The following is a 17,469-nucleotide window of genomic DNA, read 5'->3' on the forward strand; positions in this document are numbered from 1 at the left end:
GCAAAAAATAAAAATACATTATAATAAGAATACATTGTCTTCCTGAAACTGACCTACATTTGAAAAAAAAAAAAAAAACAGTGTTTACTCAACTTGGAGCATATCTAGTTCAGTAGTATATTCAGTAAAATTTATCTGGAATTTTCTTGTGGTTCTCTCAAAAGTTTGAAGTCATCATTGTCTTTTGTTTCAAACATCTCCATTACTTGACCACACAACTAATGTTTAACAACTTGAAACTCAATGTTAAAACTCGGGTTTTACAGAGTTACTCTGAAATATAAGAAACTTTCACTTCTCTTTAACTTTTCTGAAAGTGTGTAATCACTATTAAGAAATCAGAAACTTTCACAACAAGGCTGTAAATGGTAAACCTATAGGTACAGGGATCAAGATGAAAACAAAATGTATTTTGACTTAAGTAGAATATGCCCATACTTAATTTTATAAACTACATTTGTAAACATATATAGAAATCTTTCTTCATGAATGTATTAAAAATGTCCTTGGGACCAGATGATAAATAGTAAAGAAAAAGATTTAGGCTCATTTCCTTGTTGATACCACTTGTTGGTTTGGTTAATACAATGACATTCAGACATTTCTAAATGTGAATTAAGTGTCCAAAAACTTTTAATATATTCTTATAGTGTATTTGTACTTAAAAGCCAACATAGCACAGTGTTAATGTCATGTATATAGAAAACACAAGTCATTCTTTTAAAAATAATTTATTCTCAAATCTATGTTATGTCACAGACCCATAATGTACATATACTGTATAATTTAAATCTCTTAGTTAATAATTTAATGTTACATTAATTTCTCTAAAGCATCAGACAGCTCATACAGTACAGCACATGTAATGTAAGGCAAATGGTGACCATTATTCGGTCCCACTGAATAGTCTTACTGTTTCATTGTCCTAATATTCTCTGCAAATGATGTCATGTTCTCAAAGAAGATTTAATAACATGACATGAAACTGTTAATTGTACAACCAAAAGTGATAAGGTTTATATCTGTTGCTTTGTAAATTTATGTTCCACCCAAGGAACCAAGATTAAAACAAAGTAGACATTCTTACATTAAAGGCATTGGCAAACAAGACACACAAAAAAAGAAATTAAGAAAATGCTATTGTTATTTTTAAACCAGTCAGCAGATTACATATTCTTTAGGAAAGGGTAAAAAAAAAAGAAAATGAATAAAATAAAAAAAAGAAAGAAAAAAAAGATGATTTAAAATATGAAAGACATAAGTTCTCTCTGTGAAAACACATTTTATGAATAAGTTTGGGTTGTGCATCAATTTTCAAAAGTTACCAGATCTAAATGTTTGTTTGAAGCGATATTTCCTCTATAAACACTCTTTTGTACAGAACTTCTTCCTTATTCCATCAATTAAGCATCAGAAAAAAATCTGATGAATCAGAACCAAGAATTAATGCATAATTAAATGCATAATTAAACAGAAGTGTACGTGTGTTCTGTTTCTATAAAACCATATGCATATTCACTGGAGTGTGTTTTTATAACAACATAATGATAAAGTAAATATTCCATCCTTCTACATTCATTCTAATTGAGTTTTATGTCCACCTTTTTTCTTGTTGTAAAAATGAGCATTTGTAAATTCTATGGGTCTGGCTTCCGGTCTCATCTGCATCCACTCCTTCCAGCTATTTTTAGCTGAACAAAACAGTTATTTTTGCTGCTTGATATTAAAAGTTGGTGTGTCTTATTATATTACTTTAATGTATTATCTTAATTATGAACACACTGGTTTGTAGTACAAATCATTTTACCGTTTACTGCATGTTATTCTCCTCGTTATTTACCTGCGTCTAATGATCCAGAAGTCGCACCCATAGGTTTACTTCCACATTGAAGAAAAAGGTGGATTTTTTTTTTCTTTTTTAGAATTCCAGTCCTGGCTCTTGGTCAGTGCAGCCTTCCAGCTGTTTCCATTCACCATATAGTAATGGCTCATTATTACTATTTTTCATTGCATAGCAACATTGTTATATCAAGACAGTTGTCTTCTAGTGAAAGGCTGCCATATGAATGCTTAATAAAATATTTTTTTAATAAAAAAAGTCCTTCATATATTTAGTATGTACCAGTAGTAAATATTTTAAAAATGCAATGAGTGCATTGCTGCACTTTGTGTCTAATGACAACGTTGCCTATTTTCACAACATAGCAAGCACCTTTTGTACCATCATGCTCGATTGCTTCTTTAATCACCAAATCAGGGAAACACTATTGATATTTTGTAGTTGCAGGCAATAGTGAGGCGCTAGTCATAGCTATGGTACAAAGTGCGCAACTCATTCCAGAAAAGTAGGGAAAGGATGGTATGAGGTCCGATTCGAAAGTAGGAGGCTCCGAGACCTTTATACAAACCAGTCATGCCTTCCTTCTTCAACGTCATAGAGAAACAGTCGACAAAACCTCGGTACAATATGCCCTGCAGAAGAAAAGTACAGAGAATTAGATAAATGCCTTATTTTACCAGGTTTATCAGTTTCAACAATGATGACATCTGGTATGAGATCACCTTGCCCACATGGTCCACAGGCTGGTTGTAGAGCCGAGTGCTGACCACATCGAAAGGAGTCATAGCTAATACAACCACTACACTACTGATCATACCAGCACTCAGAGCTATTAACCAGCTGCCCTCAGGGAACACCTACAAATTCAGAAAAACACAAACACTGATTACTACTAAACATAGATTTCACATAAATTACAGTTCTGTCATCATGTACTCAGGCTGCTTTCCTGCCACACTTCCTTGTTTTACTCTTGTATGAACTGATGATGTTGGTAAAACTGTACCTGTCATTCAGGTGATTTCAGTTTTTCTTTGCAGATTTGTTACAACACCTATAGAATAATTTCTTCAGTTTTGAGGTCATTTTCTGAAACCCCAATAATAGTTTTATATATGTATACAAAAAAATGTATAAAGCAAACTATAAAAGTTTATCATGACTTTCAAATACAATACCAATACCTTCTATTCATTTGTTGGTCTTTGTCACAAAATTGACAAACACCTTAATATTGATCTTTATATTGTATTTAGATCATTTTATTGTGCTGCATTAAGTAATCTATTTTGCCATTTCCTAGTGGTTAAACTATAGGAGGCTGTATTCATATTTAATTCCCTTTCCTTTCTAAATTACTAGTAACTAAAATAAGAAAATCCCTAGTAAGATCAATAAAGTGTTAAATTAACTATAGCAATGGCATAGCCTAATGCCCTAAATACAAGGTTTGCTTAAAACATGTATTTCATGTCTTTCCATTGTTGACATTTTCTTTTAAAACAGGAAGATGTGCAGGGCATATCAAAGGGCATGCCAGTAGTTTTAACGTAGAACGCAGTTATTATCTACAATATTTGTAGTCTTGGCAGGTGTTTTGAGGTGTGTGTGTGGGAGGGTGATCCTCATTTTAGAGCGCATTTTATTCAGTAAAAATATGTATATCCCCATTGAAAAAAAAGTCATTAATAGTCTTGGTCCATTTTCCATGAAAAGAAAGATGTGTTTATCTGTGAATATAAATGTGTATATCTGTTAACGTTTGTTTTGTCAATTTTTATTGGTGTACCAACATATTGATAACCTCAAAGCTAACACAAATGAATGACTAAAATTCAAAAAGTTTGATTTAATGGGATCCCAAGCTAAATGGACATCTCTAATAAGATGATTAAATTATTAAATTATACTTAAATAAAAAGCATATTAACTAAAACAGTGGTCTCTGTACTGTCCTACATAGACATATTATTACTATGTTGAATGGCTAAGGCTAATTTGTCAGTGTTTTGTAACTGACAGTTTATTTATAAATGGGTATTACTCAAAAAAGTTTATGGGAAAAGCTTAACTAGTGTCTGTAAGAATAGGTGTTAACCTTCTATTCTGAGTGTGAATAACTGAAGTGAAATATCCTGTGCTCACCTGTAGGTCAGTGACGAGCTCTTTAGAGGCAGAGAAAGTAGAGAGCTGAGCAGCTGACCCCACACTGACCCTTGGGACTGCCGCACTTGCACCCCTCCACAAACCAAGAATGCCATGCTGTTTGTGGATGGCCAATAGAGCATGCATCATTCCCTGACACAAAGAAAAAGCAAAGATGTATAACAAACAGTCGCAGAGTGATTTTTAGATTCAACCTGTTATGCAAACAAAACCACACTTTGTACATTTAATTGTACATTACCACATATGTGATAGGATCTAACATTTAAAAAAAATTAACTCAGCAACCCTAGGATTCGTCAACTTGAAGATCAACGTTCAAAAGTCACATTCAAAGAAAAAAAATAAATCTGATGTCATTTTAAATGATTCTGTGAGGTGACCATTAACTTACCTTGTGCTTATATTGGTGTCCAACTGCAATAGAGGAAGTGGATTGAGACTGGAGATGTGTTTTTACCTGAAGAAAATAACAAATAGAAAGTGAGAAAGTGGTTAAACAGCTTGTAAACTAAAGCCACTTGGTGATTTTTGTACATTTTGGACCTTAGCAGTATAAATAATCTACTTTGTGTATGGAACCAAAAGGAAATGTTTCTGAATATACTGAAATATTTATAATCACGTGTTCTATTACTTTGTTATAATAATAATAATCATGCTATAATGTATAATAATAAAACATGTAATCTAATTATAGAGTGCACTGGTCTGTTTACTGTTGCTAAGCGACGTGGGAACTTGGGAGCAATAAAATAAAATTAATATGATGTAACGTTAGGTCACAGATCTGCGTATATCGGCTACTTTAAAGATGTTCCTACACCTTTCTCATCCAATCAGAATCTAGATTCGGAATTGTCAATTTCTTTCACACCACTGATGCATTCTATTATGTTGAACAATTGTGCTCGCTTTTAATTGACAGCTCTACTTAACGCGTTAATGATATTCAGAGTGACCGCACTGGCCGTCACTTAACACGTGCTTAATCAATCAGACGTTCACTAGACAGAAACAGAGACAATTCTCGGTACTCACCAGGTAAATCGGGCTCCCGATTACAGCGCCCACCACACCAGCAATGGCCCCGGAAAATATGCTCTTCGTAGCACTGACCCTTTCGTCCGTGTGAATGTAGCCCAAGGACTCGATGATGGCGTAAGACCCCAGCCGGACCCCATTCATAAAAAACTGATAAACCAACCCGGGGACCAAACCTTTTTGAAGACCAGTCAGTCCATCTATTTTGCCTATCGTGTAAAAGGCGTGAAACACATTCCTATAATACACTTTATAGGTTCCTCGGCTTTTCAGCTCTCCTTGTAATTGCATTCGGGTTTTGACCACCTCCAGAGGGTTCGTAAAAAAGCAGGCACCACACGCAGCGACTCCGCCGAGAACAAAATCCATATTTCAGTCGCGGAATTTCCGGAAACAGGTGATGGACAAGCTCTTTAATTTCACTTTAAACAAGAAACTCTAGGCCTAACGTTACTTCTTTAGCAGCCAGTGAATGAAACAGCTTATTCATCGTGTATTTGTCAAGATAACTGACAAATACTTTTACAAAGTCATTTTTCTACAGTTACAGTAAGAAGCAGACGCGTATCTTCTGTTAGGCTAATCCTCCTCCCAGTCATGCGAGTATCCTCCTCCCAGTCATGCGAGTATGAATTTGCTGAGTATGAATGTCAGACTGCATTCGCCCGTTTGCGTCCTCATCCCGGCCTACCTCTTAACCAATCAAAACAGAGACACTGCCCTAGCCCTTGTTACATGTCCTCTGATTGGGCGGTTGTGAATAACGCCAAGTGACACATTCAGGCAGTTGATGTGCACCTCAGCTTTTTTATTACACAAAGCTTCACTGTGTAAAGAATATAAGGTTACGCTTAATTTTACAATGTTCTTGTTACATATAACTAATAACAGTAAATTACACATTACAAGAAACCAACCCTAAACTAAACCCCGTATACTATAGTAAGTACTACATGCTGTTATTTAATATTACTCAGGAGGTCTATTTATTTGGGTTACACTGTAACAAGGGTAGCCTGTTAAAATAGTGTAACATTGATAATTAATAATGTTTAATGAATGTGAAATAATAATGCTTATGTATAGAAAGATAAATTACTGTGAAAACTATTAAACTAATAAGAATGTACATATAACAAAAGTAACTAATAAAAAGTTTATTGCCAGCTGGTAATATATATGTTACCAACCTATAAATATATCACAGTTATCTACATTCCTGGGACTTCAGTTAAAGCTGACAGCAGCTCAAAGCACTTTCCTATGATGTTATTGGTCTTTTTGTTTCTCCATCCTTCTCATCTTTCATAGACTTTTCAGCATTACATCTAATACACTCTAAGAATAAAAGCTTAAAATGGCAAAAACCATTGCCACTGTGGTGTTGTCAACTTTAGTCTATTGGAATGCAAATTAATTTTGTCAAAGATTTTCAAAATGATAGCTCACCAATGTTTTTTATTTTTAATTTTTTTAGCTTCATCATACAAGATGAATCCTTTCATAGAACATGTGATTGAGTAAGCCAGATGAGAAGGCATAATGACTTATGACTTATGATAATTATTTATTGAAACACACCCACCATATATTAAAAAATAGTTTTGTAACCAGAACCAAATACACTTTCAGTTTAGAAAGGTTAAACATTCTCCAAAAATTGCCCACCTAATGCAAGTCCCTGACATGAATTAATAAAGAGTCTTCGTATTGGCCACTCAAACAAAGGATTGAGGTAATTCCATCTCATCCCCAATTGTGTGGCTTTGGGATCTGGAGGAGTTTATGGTTCTTCCTCTAAGTGTACAGTAAACAACACATGGTTAGATTCATTTCATGAAGTTTAAAATACAAAAAAAAAACTGAAGATAGTCTGTTCAAATCAGGGATCAACGCAGACATAAAATATATAGATTAAAAGTACAGTCATCCTATCATTATCATAAAATAAACACTTACAGGGTGTTCAGGACCCTTCCAAGAGAGATGATGAGTTTTTTGATGACAGGCTGACTGTAAATTATCTTACACGGCTACTAAATAAGTATAGAGACATGAAATACTGTTTTAAAAATATTTATAATCCATATATATAATCCAGTAGAAAATGCTATAGCAGTCCTTTGCCAATTACAAAATTAATTTATTAGCAATTTAATTTAATTTTTCTAACGACTAAATTAGATAATGTAACATCTTCACTTGTTTTAAGTACTCTCTCATTCAGATATTGCTGTCCCTTAATGATTCAGAGTAACCTTTTTACTTTCTTCTGTATCAAAGATTTTGTACTCGCTGTAAATGGCAGCCAGTAAAGAATAAATTAATACTTAAGTCCATGTCACTAAATAGATTCTTAGACAATAATGTACCGATCAAAATTGAGTGAAATATTTACTGCTCAATGCCAAAATTGGCCAAGTATTTTATGAGCCTAGACTGAGACCTACACAACCATTAAAAAAAAAAGAGAAGTCTCTTTTCAAACTATCAGGTTAATATTTCAGTCAATATTAATCTATCCATTCATAATTTGAATAACTAAAAAGAAACAAGCAAACAAGTAAATACTTACTAGGAGAGTTTCTGTCAGGAACATTTCCTGTCTCAAGAAATAACCACAAGTCTGAGCACTTCATGGTTTCCCAGCGAGTTACTGAATAGCTGAATACTGAAGATGAAACTATGCAGACCAAAAGAGAAAGCATCTTAAATCACATTATTTATTTATTTATTTTAAATAATGCATTAAACCATCATATTGTGTTTATAACACCCACATAGACAAATTGTGTATTTATTTGTGTTATGAGTCTTGTCTTTCATGATAATGATGAAAATGCATCAGGCTTACCAATAGACACTAGAAGGTTCCACTTAAGAGGATATGGGATTCTTTTCTGAAATGCTTGTTGTGCAAAAAATAAACCAGCTGTGCCTGGTTGAGAGGTGTAAAGTTTTCACCCAAAGCCAAAAGAACAAAATTAGTTAGTATATAGTAAAATAAAACTAATCAGAGGTTGTATTTTCACAGCTCACACCCAAGTATATTTCATGTAAGTCCACATGTCCTTATAAGACACATGCAAATGAGACATTTGCTCACATACACCAAAGTACAAATTCAAAAATTAATATGGATGGCATAAACTTGACTTTGTGTTTATACTGATATCTTGTATCTTTGATGAGGTATCTTTGCAAATCTGAATATGAGGCACTGTTTTGAATCTCTAGAGATCACACATGAAAGATTACTAGTTTGTTCTTTCTCAGTAGAAAAAATCTAATTCACTAAGGAACTTTGGCAAAAATCTTTGATCACCATGTTTGGGGAACAATTCTCACTATTAACTAACAATTAACTATGAATTTTGCCCCAATAACCTAATTTGCTGCTTATTAATAGTTAATAAGGTAGTTGCTAAATTTAGGTATGGGGTAGGATTAAAGGTTCTAAAATGTGGTCAGACAGAATAAGGCATCGATATGTTTTTCTTTATAAGTACTAATATACTTAGTAATATGCATGCTAACACTAGTTAATAGTAAGAATTGGTCCCTAAACTAAAGTGTTACCAAAAAAGATATTAAAGCATTCTTATTTGTCTTTTACTTGCACAAACACAAACTGTGGACATGAAAGTAACGTGAAAAAATTTATGTGAATAAGACACTAACCCAATATGAAGCTTGCTGTGCCTTTCATAAAGGCGTAAGACTGACAAGCGGCGTACTGCTGCAAACCCTGAGGACAATGAAATATCATCACTATGGAGTTATTGTGATGTAAGCTCAGGGGAGACTGGGGCTAGTTGTCACAAGAGTTAGGCTATATCTCAGTAGCCTAGTCTTTAAAATAAAAGCCTAGTAAGCATAAATGCTACTACACTGTAAGAAAAATGGCATCTATGCTAATTTTATTGTATTTCACTCTTATTCTGAGGTCATCGTAGCAACCCAGATCCAGTCCATATCCAGACCAGATGGTGGGTCAACACCTAGAGACAACCTATACAGCCCTGAATGTCAACAGAGACCAGGTCAACTAGATGAGACAGATCCCCTGCAAAGACCTTGTCACCTCGACAAACATTGGCACAAGACCATGGGAACCAGACGTGTCTGCCCAATCTGACTTGCATTGCAGCCCAGAATTAAACCACACCTTGCAGGCTTTGTCTGGCAGGAGGAGAACTAACCCCCAACTGAGGCTGGTTTCTCCCAAGGATTTTTTTCTCCATTGCTGTCACCAATGGTGTTTTGGTTCCTTTCCACTTTCGCCTCTGGCTTGCTTAGTTCTGGACACAATTTTTGGCAATACTGTCACAGTCACTTTTTGAAGAGAAATTAACTGAGCTGGATGATGACATCACTGAATCGATGATGAACTGACTTTTACTGAAAAACTGACTGTTTTCTAATATTGTCCTTTTGCATTATTAGCACTTTTTTTAAAGCTGCTTTGACAATCTGTATTGTATAAACCACTATATAAATAAAGGTGCCTTGACTTGCAGAATAATTATATAATGGTTTCAGACACTTCACTGTTAAGCATCAAGTCAATTCTGCACTAAAACTTAAGTATGCATTCAGACAGATCAGAAGCTTGACTTTGAATAAGAGGTTGAACTGTGAAATCTGAAGAGTATTTTTCATAAATGTCAAAATATTTAGGACAAAACGTGTGTTCTGTATGTTAACTGTATACAACAAACTGGAAAGACATTAGCGTAAATGTTAAATGCAGATACTTGTGGACAATGGCTTTTTCTTTTCTTTACCTTACCTTTTTTTTCTTATGCTAAAAATGGATTTGTCTCAAATAATTTAACAAATGGTCAATAAACTGCTGGTTTGCAAGTGTTAAATGAACTTCATAATTTTTACTGGGAAAGAACATTTAGTTCATTATGTGTCTGTACATAAAGTGGTTTTCACAGGAGCAAAAAGTGTGACAACATGCCCCGGACTCATCTGTGAAATTACATTTATGGCAGTAAATGATAGTGAAAACGTCACATAGGTCAAGCAACAGTCACGCATCATGCATATATACGCACCGGGTGTCTTGCTGCTACCGCATCATCAACTTTAGTAAGACCGAGGTTGACCATCCTGCTATAACTATGGGCTATAACCTCCAAACTGGTATGAGTTTCTTCTGCTTCACTTTGTTGTTATTGTGTAACTTCCGCATGTGCAGCGAAGAAAATGTGAAATGCGTAAGAGACTCTATAGCGTCCTCTTATGGACTGGATACCTAAATCCAGTTTATGAACGATCACAAGCACATTCAAAATGTAGAGCAATGAGAAGGAAACAACAGAAATGCATTTATTTATTTATTTATTTTAAATAATGTAAACATGCATTTATTTAAACACTGATTTTGGTAGATGTCCATCATTCGTTATGCGTGTTTGGTTTGTGATGGTGGCATTGTCTTCCTCTTTGCTAACTTTGAACATTTCTGAAAGTATATGTATGTATATATATATATATATATATATATATATATATATATATATATGCAATTACTCTTTACATACTATGGTTCTTGATCAATTACCAAAGAAGAATGTCCAAAATTATGTGATAAAATAAAATTTTGTGTTGCAAAAATGAGTATACCCTCCTGAAAGTTAAGTTAAAGCTATTTTTGATCAACAGGGAGGTATATTGAACCAAACCTTTTAAAGACAAGTAATTTCCTGACAATTAAGTGTTACAGTATATAGCTCACTTAATCATACTCAGACTTAATATTGCAGCAGTGGAACCACTTGGGAGAGAACTGCCAGGTGACTTATTTCTTAGCATAAAAGAGGACAGCGGTACAAGGGGAATACCAAATTATTGTTTAAAGTGTGAAAATATAGCTGAAGTAACACCCGCATGCAAAAACAATGGACTTGTGATAAAGCTTCACTTTAAGTTTTTCATTTAGTCATGAGTGAATTTTTAATAGAAAAAGAACAGGAACGTTCAAGTGTCTCAGAGCCAGCAAAAGAAAAGAGTGACACTTTATCTCACAGAGTAGGGCACAGCCTGCAGAAGTGACATGCATATTTGTTGTAACCGCTAGAATTACCTACTGCTGCCAAAGCAAAATAAACTAATTCAACCTCTTCCAAGGGCCATATTTACAAAATAAAGACTTCTGGGAATCTACACTCTGGTCTCAAGAGACCAAGTCAATCATTTCGGATCCAAAAGCATCCAAAATGTTCTAGTTTTGGAGTACAGTGAGAAGTGCTTGGTACCCACAATGACGTTCAGTGGTAGTAAAGCTTTTATATATGGATGAATGAGTGCTGTAGAGGTGAGGGAGTTGTGCTTTATCAATGCTGGCAGGAATCCACACACTGTGTGATGTAATTCAAAAACCTGAAACAGAAGATTCTAACCTCCCCTCATTCCCTGCATTATTTGGCTTTTTTTTCAGCATGGCAATGAATATATTTATTCTCCCAAGGTGAAAATCCTTCAGTGGACATGTATTTCACTTAATCTTAACAATTCTGATCTGCAGTGGTGGATTCTGTAGAGATGAGTTGAGCAAACCTCCACATTAAAGACCGGAGCATTTAAGGAGGTCGTCCAAGAGTTAAACAGATGTGAAAATTTGTCATGAACTTGTACACCCAGTGTCCAAGAAGGGTCAGACCATTATACTTTAAGTTCTGGAGGACATGCTAAGTACTAGAATATTATACATTTTCTGAATTAAATCTAGGGTGAAAGCATTTCTGTAATCCTTCATTTAAACAAAATTGTCTAATTTACTTATACTAAATAAAAACAACAAAATATATGACATTATTTTCTGTAAGATATGTATAATATGTTTCCATTCTCAGTTTGGAGACCGGAAGCTGAGAGTTGTGTCTCCTCAGAGACCACACCTACAGCCTCCAATCTCTCCTGACGGGAACCTCCCATGGAGTGCCGTCAAAGAGAGAAATCAGGCCCAAGAACCATACCTGGCCCAGCCAGGATGGGGCTACTAACAGCTGCACTCTCTCTAGAAACTCCCGGGAGCAGAGCAATCAGGGGAAAAACTTTCAGATGAAACCTCGGCCAGAGCTGCACCATGGTGTCCAGCCCAACTAGGGCTGGATGAGTCAGAGAGAACCAGATTGGAAAGCGCGATGTCTCTCAAGTCTCTCAAGATCCACCCGAGCTTGGCCAAAACTCTCCAACTCCGCTTCATCACCTCTGTGTGAAGCGGCCATTCCTTGGGCCTCATCCCCTGCATCGACAGGATGTCTGCTCCCATATTAGGATGCCCAGGAAAGTGGACTGCTCTCAGCAAGAGGTGTTTGCCCTGGGACCACACATGGATCTGGAATGCTAGTTTGTAAAAACGGCGTGAGTACAGAAAACTTTGGTGGTTGATGTAAGAGACCACTGCTGTGTTGTCAATGCAAAGCATGGCAGCATATTCAGGCAGTTGATATGCCATGTCAGATGGCGGCCACTCCACAGACTGCAGGCATGGTGGCCACTCATGACCGCACCCCAGCCGGTGCTGGACGCGTCCATCACTAGCATTACTCGGCGACAAGGAGCTCCCAGCATCAGGCCCTGAGACAAGAACCAAGGCTTTCTCCACATGTCCAAGGCACATAGGCACCACTGTGTGACTTTTAGCATGCAAAGCGGGTTTCCCCTCGGGGAGAACCCCTTGGTCTTGAGCCACCACTGTAGGGGTCTCATGTACAGCAGGCCAATAGTGTTCATGTTGGACGCAGCTACCATCAGACCCAGAAATCTCCAAGACTGCTTGACTGTGAGTGACCGGCCTTCTCTCACTCTTGTGACTGCAGTGAGTATTGATTCGATCCAAGCAGGTGACATAAGATCGAGCTAATATCAACCAATCGTCGATGTGGTTGTGTCTTGAAAGTTTGGGGTGAGAGTGCAAGTCCTCTGACTTGGTCTGTGCAAGTTTGCTGAACTTCAGTCCTCTAAGTGGTTAAAAAAATGCAAATCTAAAACAGGACGCATCCTTTCTCGGAACAGTGAAGTACCGGCTGTAGGACCTGGACTCTCCCACGGGAGGAGGGACCACCTCAATGGCCTCCATCCTCAGAGAGTGTCTACTTCTGTTCCATTACCAGAGCCTGCTCAGGACCCACCAGGGTGGGAAGGTCCCCAGTGAATTGAGGTGGAGGAGAACCAAACTGAATTCTGTGGCCTCTCACTACAGTGTGCAGGACCCACTGAGACACGTTTGTCAGTAGATTTCACACAGCCAAATAGTCTACTAAGGAATCAGCATCTCAAGAATGATCTCTGGTGTCATCAGAGCAGTTAGCTCAGTGCCCTGAAGCGGTGCACCGGCAGGAGATGGCTGAACTAGCAGCTCTGGAAACCTCCCAGGATGTCGCAAGCCTCTTAGCACTGCTAAGTTTCCGGGCGGTAACTGAGAGAAGCGCTCACCAGAGACCACTGCACCCTGGAACACCAGCAAGGTTGGCAGATCGATCTCCTGAGGGCATTGAGGAGAGATGGGCACTGTGTAATGTGGTGTACACCGCTCTTCTCCAGAGAGGCCTGCCCTCTGAGGTCCTGAGCCACAGCATGTATCCTAAAACAACAGTCCTCAGACCCACGTCATCTGCTAGGAAGACTAGACCAGAGCCTGTTCAGGGCAGGACCCCATGAAGCATTCTTGGCAGTGACTCCCATACCACCATGTGACCTCCAAAGGGAATCAGTCTTGCAAGACTGACTTCTGGTGCACCTAGAGCCATTAGCTTGGTGCCATGAAGCAGCAGACCGGCATGGGACAACCATACTAGCTGCTCTAGAGACCTCCATAGAGGTAGCGAGCCTCTTAACCCCTCTTAATACGTCTCCGGGCGGTAACTGAAAGAAGTGCTAGCGGGAGACCGCTGCACCCTGGAACACCGGCAGAGTTGGCAGATCGATCTCCTGAGGGCACTGAGGAGAGATGGGCACCGTGTAATGCTCTTCCCCAGAGGGAGCTGGCCGTCAAAAAGTGTCAGGACGTTATGACGAAGGCCTTCCAGTGAAAATGACGGTATGCAGAACCGCTTTCCACTAGAAGCCTTCGGCCACAGACTGCCACTCTGAATCTAGGGTCTACGAAGTACAAGAAATGACGCCCCCGGCACAAGGGGCTGGAACATGGTAGGGTTGGGACTGCTCCACCCAGCAGCCTCTCACCGCCTCAACCTCCTCAAAAGAAGAGAGGTAAACACGTGCTCTCACTCAAGAAATTACTCTTTTAATCGGATAAATATTTTATTTTATTCCTCAGAATTAAATGTAATCAATAACCAGACGGTAAACACGGTCTAGTGTAGAAAAATACACATCAAAATGAAATAATGAAATGTACGCCTCGGCAGCGTCGAGAATTATTATTTATTTATTTTTGGCACTCAGTCACACAAACAACATCAAGAGAAAGGACGAGCCGTCTCCAACCCATTCACCATATCATATGTGGTCCCTGCGATCTCGGTCGCCTGCGTGCAACTGGTGAGCTCATCGATGCCCTTCACATCAGTCTCCTCAAAGAAAGACAGGCAGAGTGTTGTGCTCTATCACCGGGAGAAAGTACTGCAAATGCAGGCTTCTGAACCCCGAGAGTGGGCAGTGGATCTGGTGGTTAAGGAAGAAGATAGGGACTTGCCCGTCTACATTCCTTCCACCGGATCCGAAAGCAAAACCCGTGAGCACAACCACCGCGCGAAATGCCAGTGAAGGCTCCCTCCTCAAAGAGGGCTTTCTGAGAGTGAAGCAAATTGCTCGCATTGCAGCGTCAACTCAACTGATTCTGCATGTTTCACTCTCTAGCAGACAACACACAAACTGCGTGTGTCACTCCCCCTTTTTTTGGGGGGGGGCAGTGAAAACACACAGCCTGAACGCTACCTGTTCTTGCCCAAAACTTCTCTTGATTGAAGCTTAGACATAATGAAACTTATCAGTGGACAAAAAAAAAATACGAAATAAGACTCACAAACAGATAGAGACTGACACACACACACACAGAGCACTTGCTGAAGACATATGGCTAAATTCTGGTTTCACCGCATGTGCTTTTAAGCTTCCTGGTCTCTGACGTCACCTGCCTATGACATCTTGCCCATCCATTGGTCTGATTACACACATGATTCAGAGCCGGTCACGCTGAAGGCGGTCCCCAAAGCATTCTCGATGTGGCTTGGGTTTCTGAAGAGGAACCCATGTGTCCAAACTGAATAAAAAGCTTACCAATGTCTGTTATATTCCCTGAATGATGATGCCTGAACCTAGAATTACTCCAATCCACAGTGAAACTAAATGGTAAAAAGGTTATAGCTTCAGTAGATACAGGATGCACCCAAACTTTAGTAGAAGCTGGTCTTGTATATGACATCTGGTTTTGTATTGTACATCGTAAAATGTATCTATGGTGAAGAATGGTCTTATCTGACCACTGAAGTCTATTTAGGTGTTAATGAGCAATCCTATTTCATGAAAGTGGGGCTATATCCTGTGATCATAAGTCATGACTGTTCTTTGTTAATAGATTTATTGTATTCAGGCAGTACTTGCAATGTGGTGTTAACCCGGGCAAAATTGCAACCAAAATAATCCATTTGCAATTGGACTGACAGCTCAATCAGACTGAAAAGCCTTCATGTAAACACCTTAACTGATATGATTGAGCTTGATCAGAAGGAAATTTCAATCGGATTGAAGGGGGTGGTTTATTCCTCTTTTAATATGTTTGAGAGTGCATGTAAACACTTGATCTAATTGAACACCGAAATTGAAAGTACTGCATATGTGGAATAATGCAGAAATAGTGTAATGACACGCAGAATGATCGTCTCTTCCTTTTGAATAAAGTGTTGTATAAATGCGTGTCCTGTCATTAGCAGCACTAATTTGAAATAGGGCAGCAGGTTTTAGTCATGCTTCCAACAGAGGAGAAAAGTTGCTGAGTAAATGGCAGGGTCCATACAAGGTCACAAAGAAGTTAGGTCCTATCACTTACCAAATTGCTACTCCTGGTGAGTCACGTTCTCATAGAACATTGAATATTAACCTCTTGAAGGAAGGATTTCCAAAGAAAGAGTCTGTAAGTGTGAATTTGATATGGTTGGTAGACGATGGAGAGGAGATAGAAGAACAGTATTTATCTGTTAGTCAGCATTCCTACTCAGTTAATCTTGACCACTTATCAGGGGAACAGAAAAAGCAAATTGAAGAGCTATGAGATTCAGAACTGTTTAACTGGTTGTACAACTCTCATTCATCATCAAATTGTGTTAAAACCTAAATCTCAAGTGAAAAGGATGTGTTACCACATTCCTAAAAGGATGGTGTCAGCATTCACTGAGGAGGTTAAGTTAATGCAGGATATGGGCATTGTGGAGCCTTCCCAGAGTAAATGGTGAAATCCAGTTCTGATTAATACTGACGAGTTCGCTTTTTTGTATTGATTTCCATTACTTAAACTCAGTATCCAAATTTTACTACTCTCCTATGCCCTGAATTTAGAAGCTTACTGAGGAATTAGGAAAAGCCAAATTCGTCACCACAATAGATTTATGTAAGGGATACTGGCAGGTGCCATTGGCTCTTTAATCTCGAGAACTGACAGCTTTCCGTACCCCTACAAGCCTTATGTATTTTTGGGTTCTCCCATTTGGGCTGCACGGGGCTACATTTCAAAGGCTAATGAATACTATGTGGCATGACTTCACCAATGTTATGGTGATATTTAGTGTTAGCTGGAAGATGCATCTTTATCATCTTACAACAGAATATTCTCGATTGAGGTGCCCTTGAGCAATCACCGAACCCCCAACTGCTCCTCGGATTCCGCAGCATAAATGGCTGCCCACTGCTCAAGGTGTGTGTTCACGGTGTGTGTGTGTGTGTGTGTGTGTGTGTGCACTTTGGATGGGTTAAATGCAGAGCACCAATTCTGAGTATGGGTCACCATACTTGGCTGTATGTCACATTACTTTGTCAAATGCATATGAGATCTTTTTTAGGTCTAGCTAGGTGGTATTGGAGTTTTATACCTCATTTTGCCACTAGGACGGCTTCAGTAACAGATCTTACCTGGAAGTCAAGTCCGAATAAGAATAAATGGAAAGAACAGGAAAGGCTAGCTTTCCAGGGTGTTAGGGATGCCTTAGTGACTAATCCTGTTATTTGTTGTCCTGATTTTGAGAAAATATTTGTGCTTCAGACAGATGCTTCTAAAGTAGGATTGGGAACTGTTTTGAAACAAGAGCAGGGAGGGGAGTTACATCCTGTGGCTTACTTGAGTCGGAAACTGTATCTGTAGACAAGGTACTCTGTTACTGAAAAGGAGTGTTTGGCACTGAAATGGACCTTTGATTCTTTTTAAATACTATCTTCTGGGATGAGATTTT

General features: G+C 38.2%; 2 protein-coding genes across 3 annotated transcripts; both read right to left on the reverse strand.

Moving 5' to 3' along the window:
• Positions 1-715: 715 nt before the first annotated feature.
• Positions 716-6,336, reverse strand: slc25a35 (solute carrier family 25 member 35). The gene is made up of 5 exons (XM_052591420.1): positions 5,048-6,336; positions 4,401-4,466; positions 3,986-4,138; positions 2,563-2,697; positions 716-2,472 (listed from the first exon to the last, which is right to left on the reverse strand). The coding sequence occupies exons 1-5, from the start codon at positions 5,417-5,419 to the stop codon at positions 2,302-2,304; spliced, it is 897 nt and encodes a 298-aa protein (XP_052447380.1). The 5' UTR covers positions 5,420-6,336; the 3' UTR covers positions 716-2,301.
• A 257-nt stretch (positions 6,337-6,593) lies between these two features.
• Positions 6,594-10,262, reverse strand: tmem141 (transmembrane protein 141). Of its 2 annotated transcripts, none has more exons than XM_052591424.1 (5): positions 10,117-10,262; positions 8,732-8,798; positions 7,905-7,988; positions 7,626-7,733; positions 6,594-6,847 (listed from the first exon to the last, which is right to left on the reverse strand). In XM_052591424.1, the coding sequence occupies exons 1-5, from the start codon at positions 10,168-10,170 to the stop codon at positions 6,834-6,836; spliced, it is 327 nt and encodes a 108-aa protein (XP_052447384.1). In that variant the 5' UTR covers positions 10,171-10,262; the 3' UTR covers positions 6,594-6,833. The 2 variants fall into 2 exon arrangements, with proteins under 2 accessions (XP_052447384.1, XP_052447385.1); XM_052591425.1 differs by having other exon boundaries at positions 6,594-7,086.
• Positions 10,263-17,469: the final 7,207 nt, after the last annotated feature.

This window comes from Carassius gibelio, chromosome A5 (genome assembly GCF_023724105.1).
Source record: "Carassius gibelio isolate Cgi1373 ecotype wild population from Czech Republic chromosome A5, carGib1.2-hapl.c, whole genome shotgun sequence".
NCBI lineage: Eukaryota > Metazoa > Chordata > Actinopteri > Cypriniformes > Cyprinidae > Carassius > Carassius gibelio.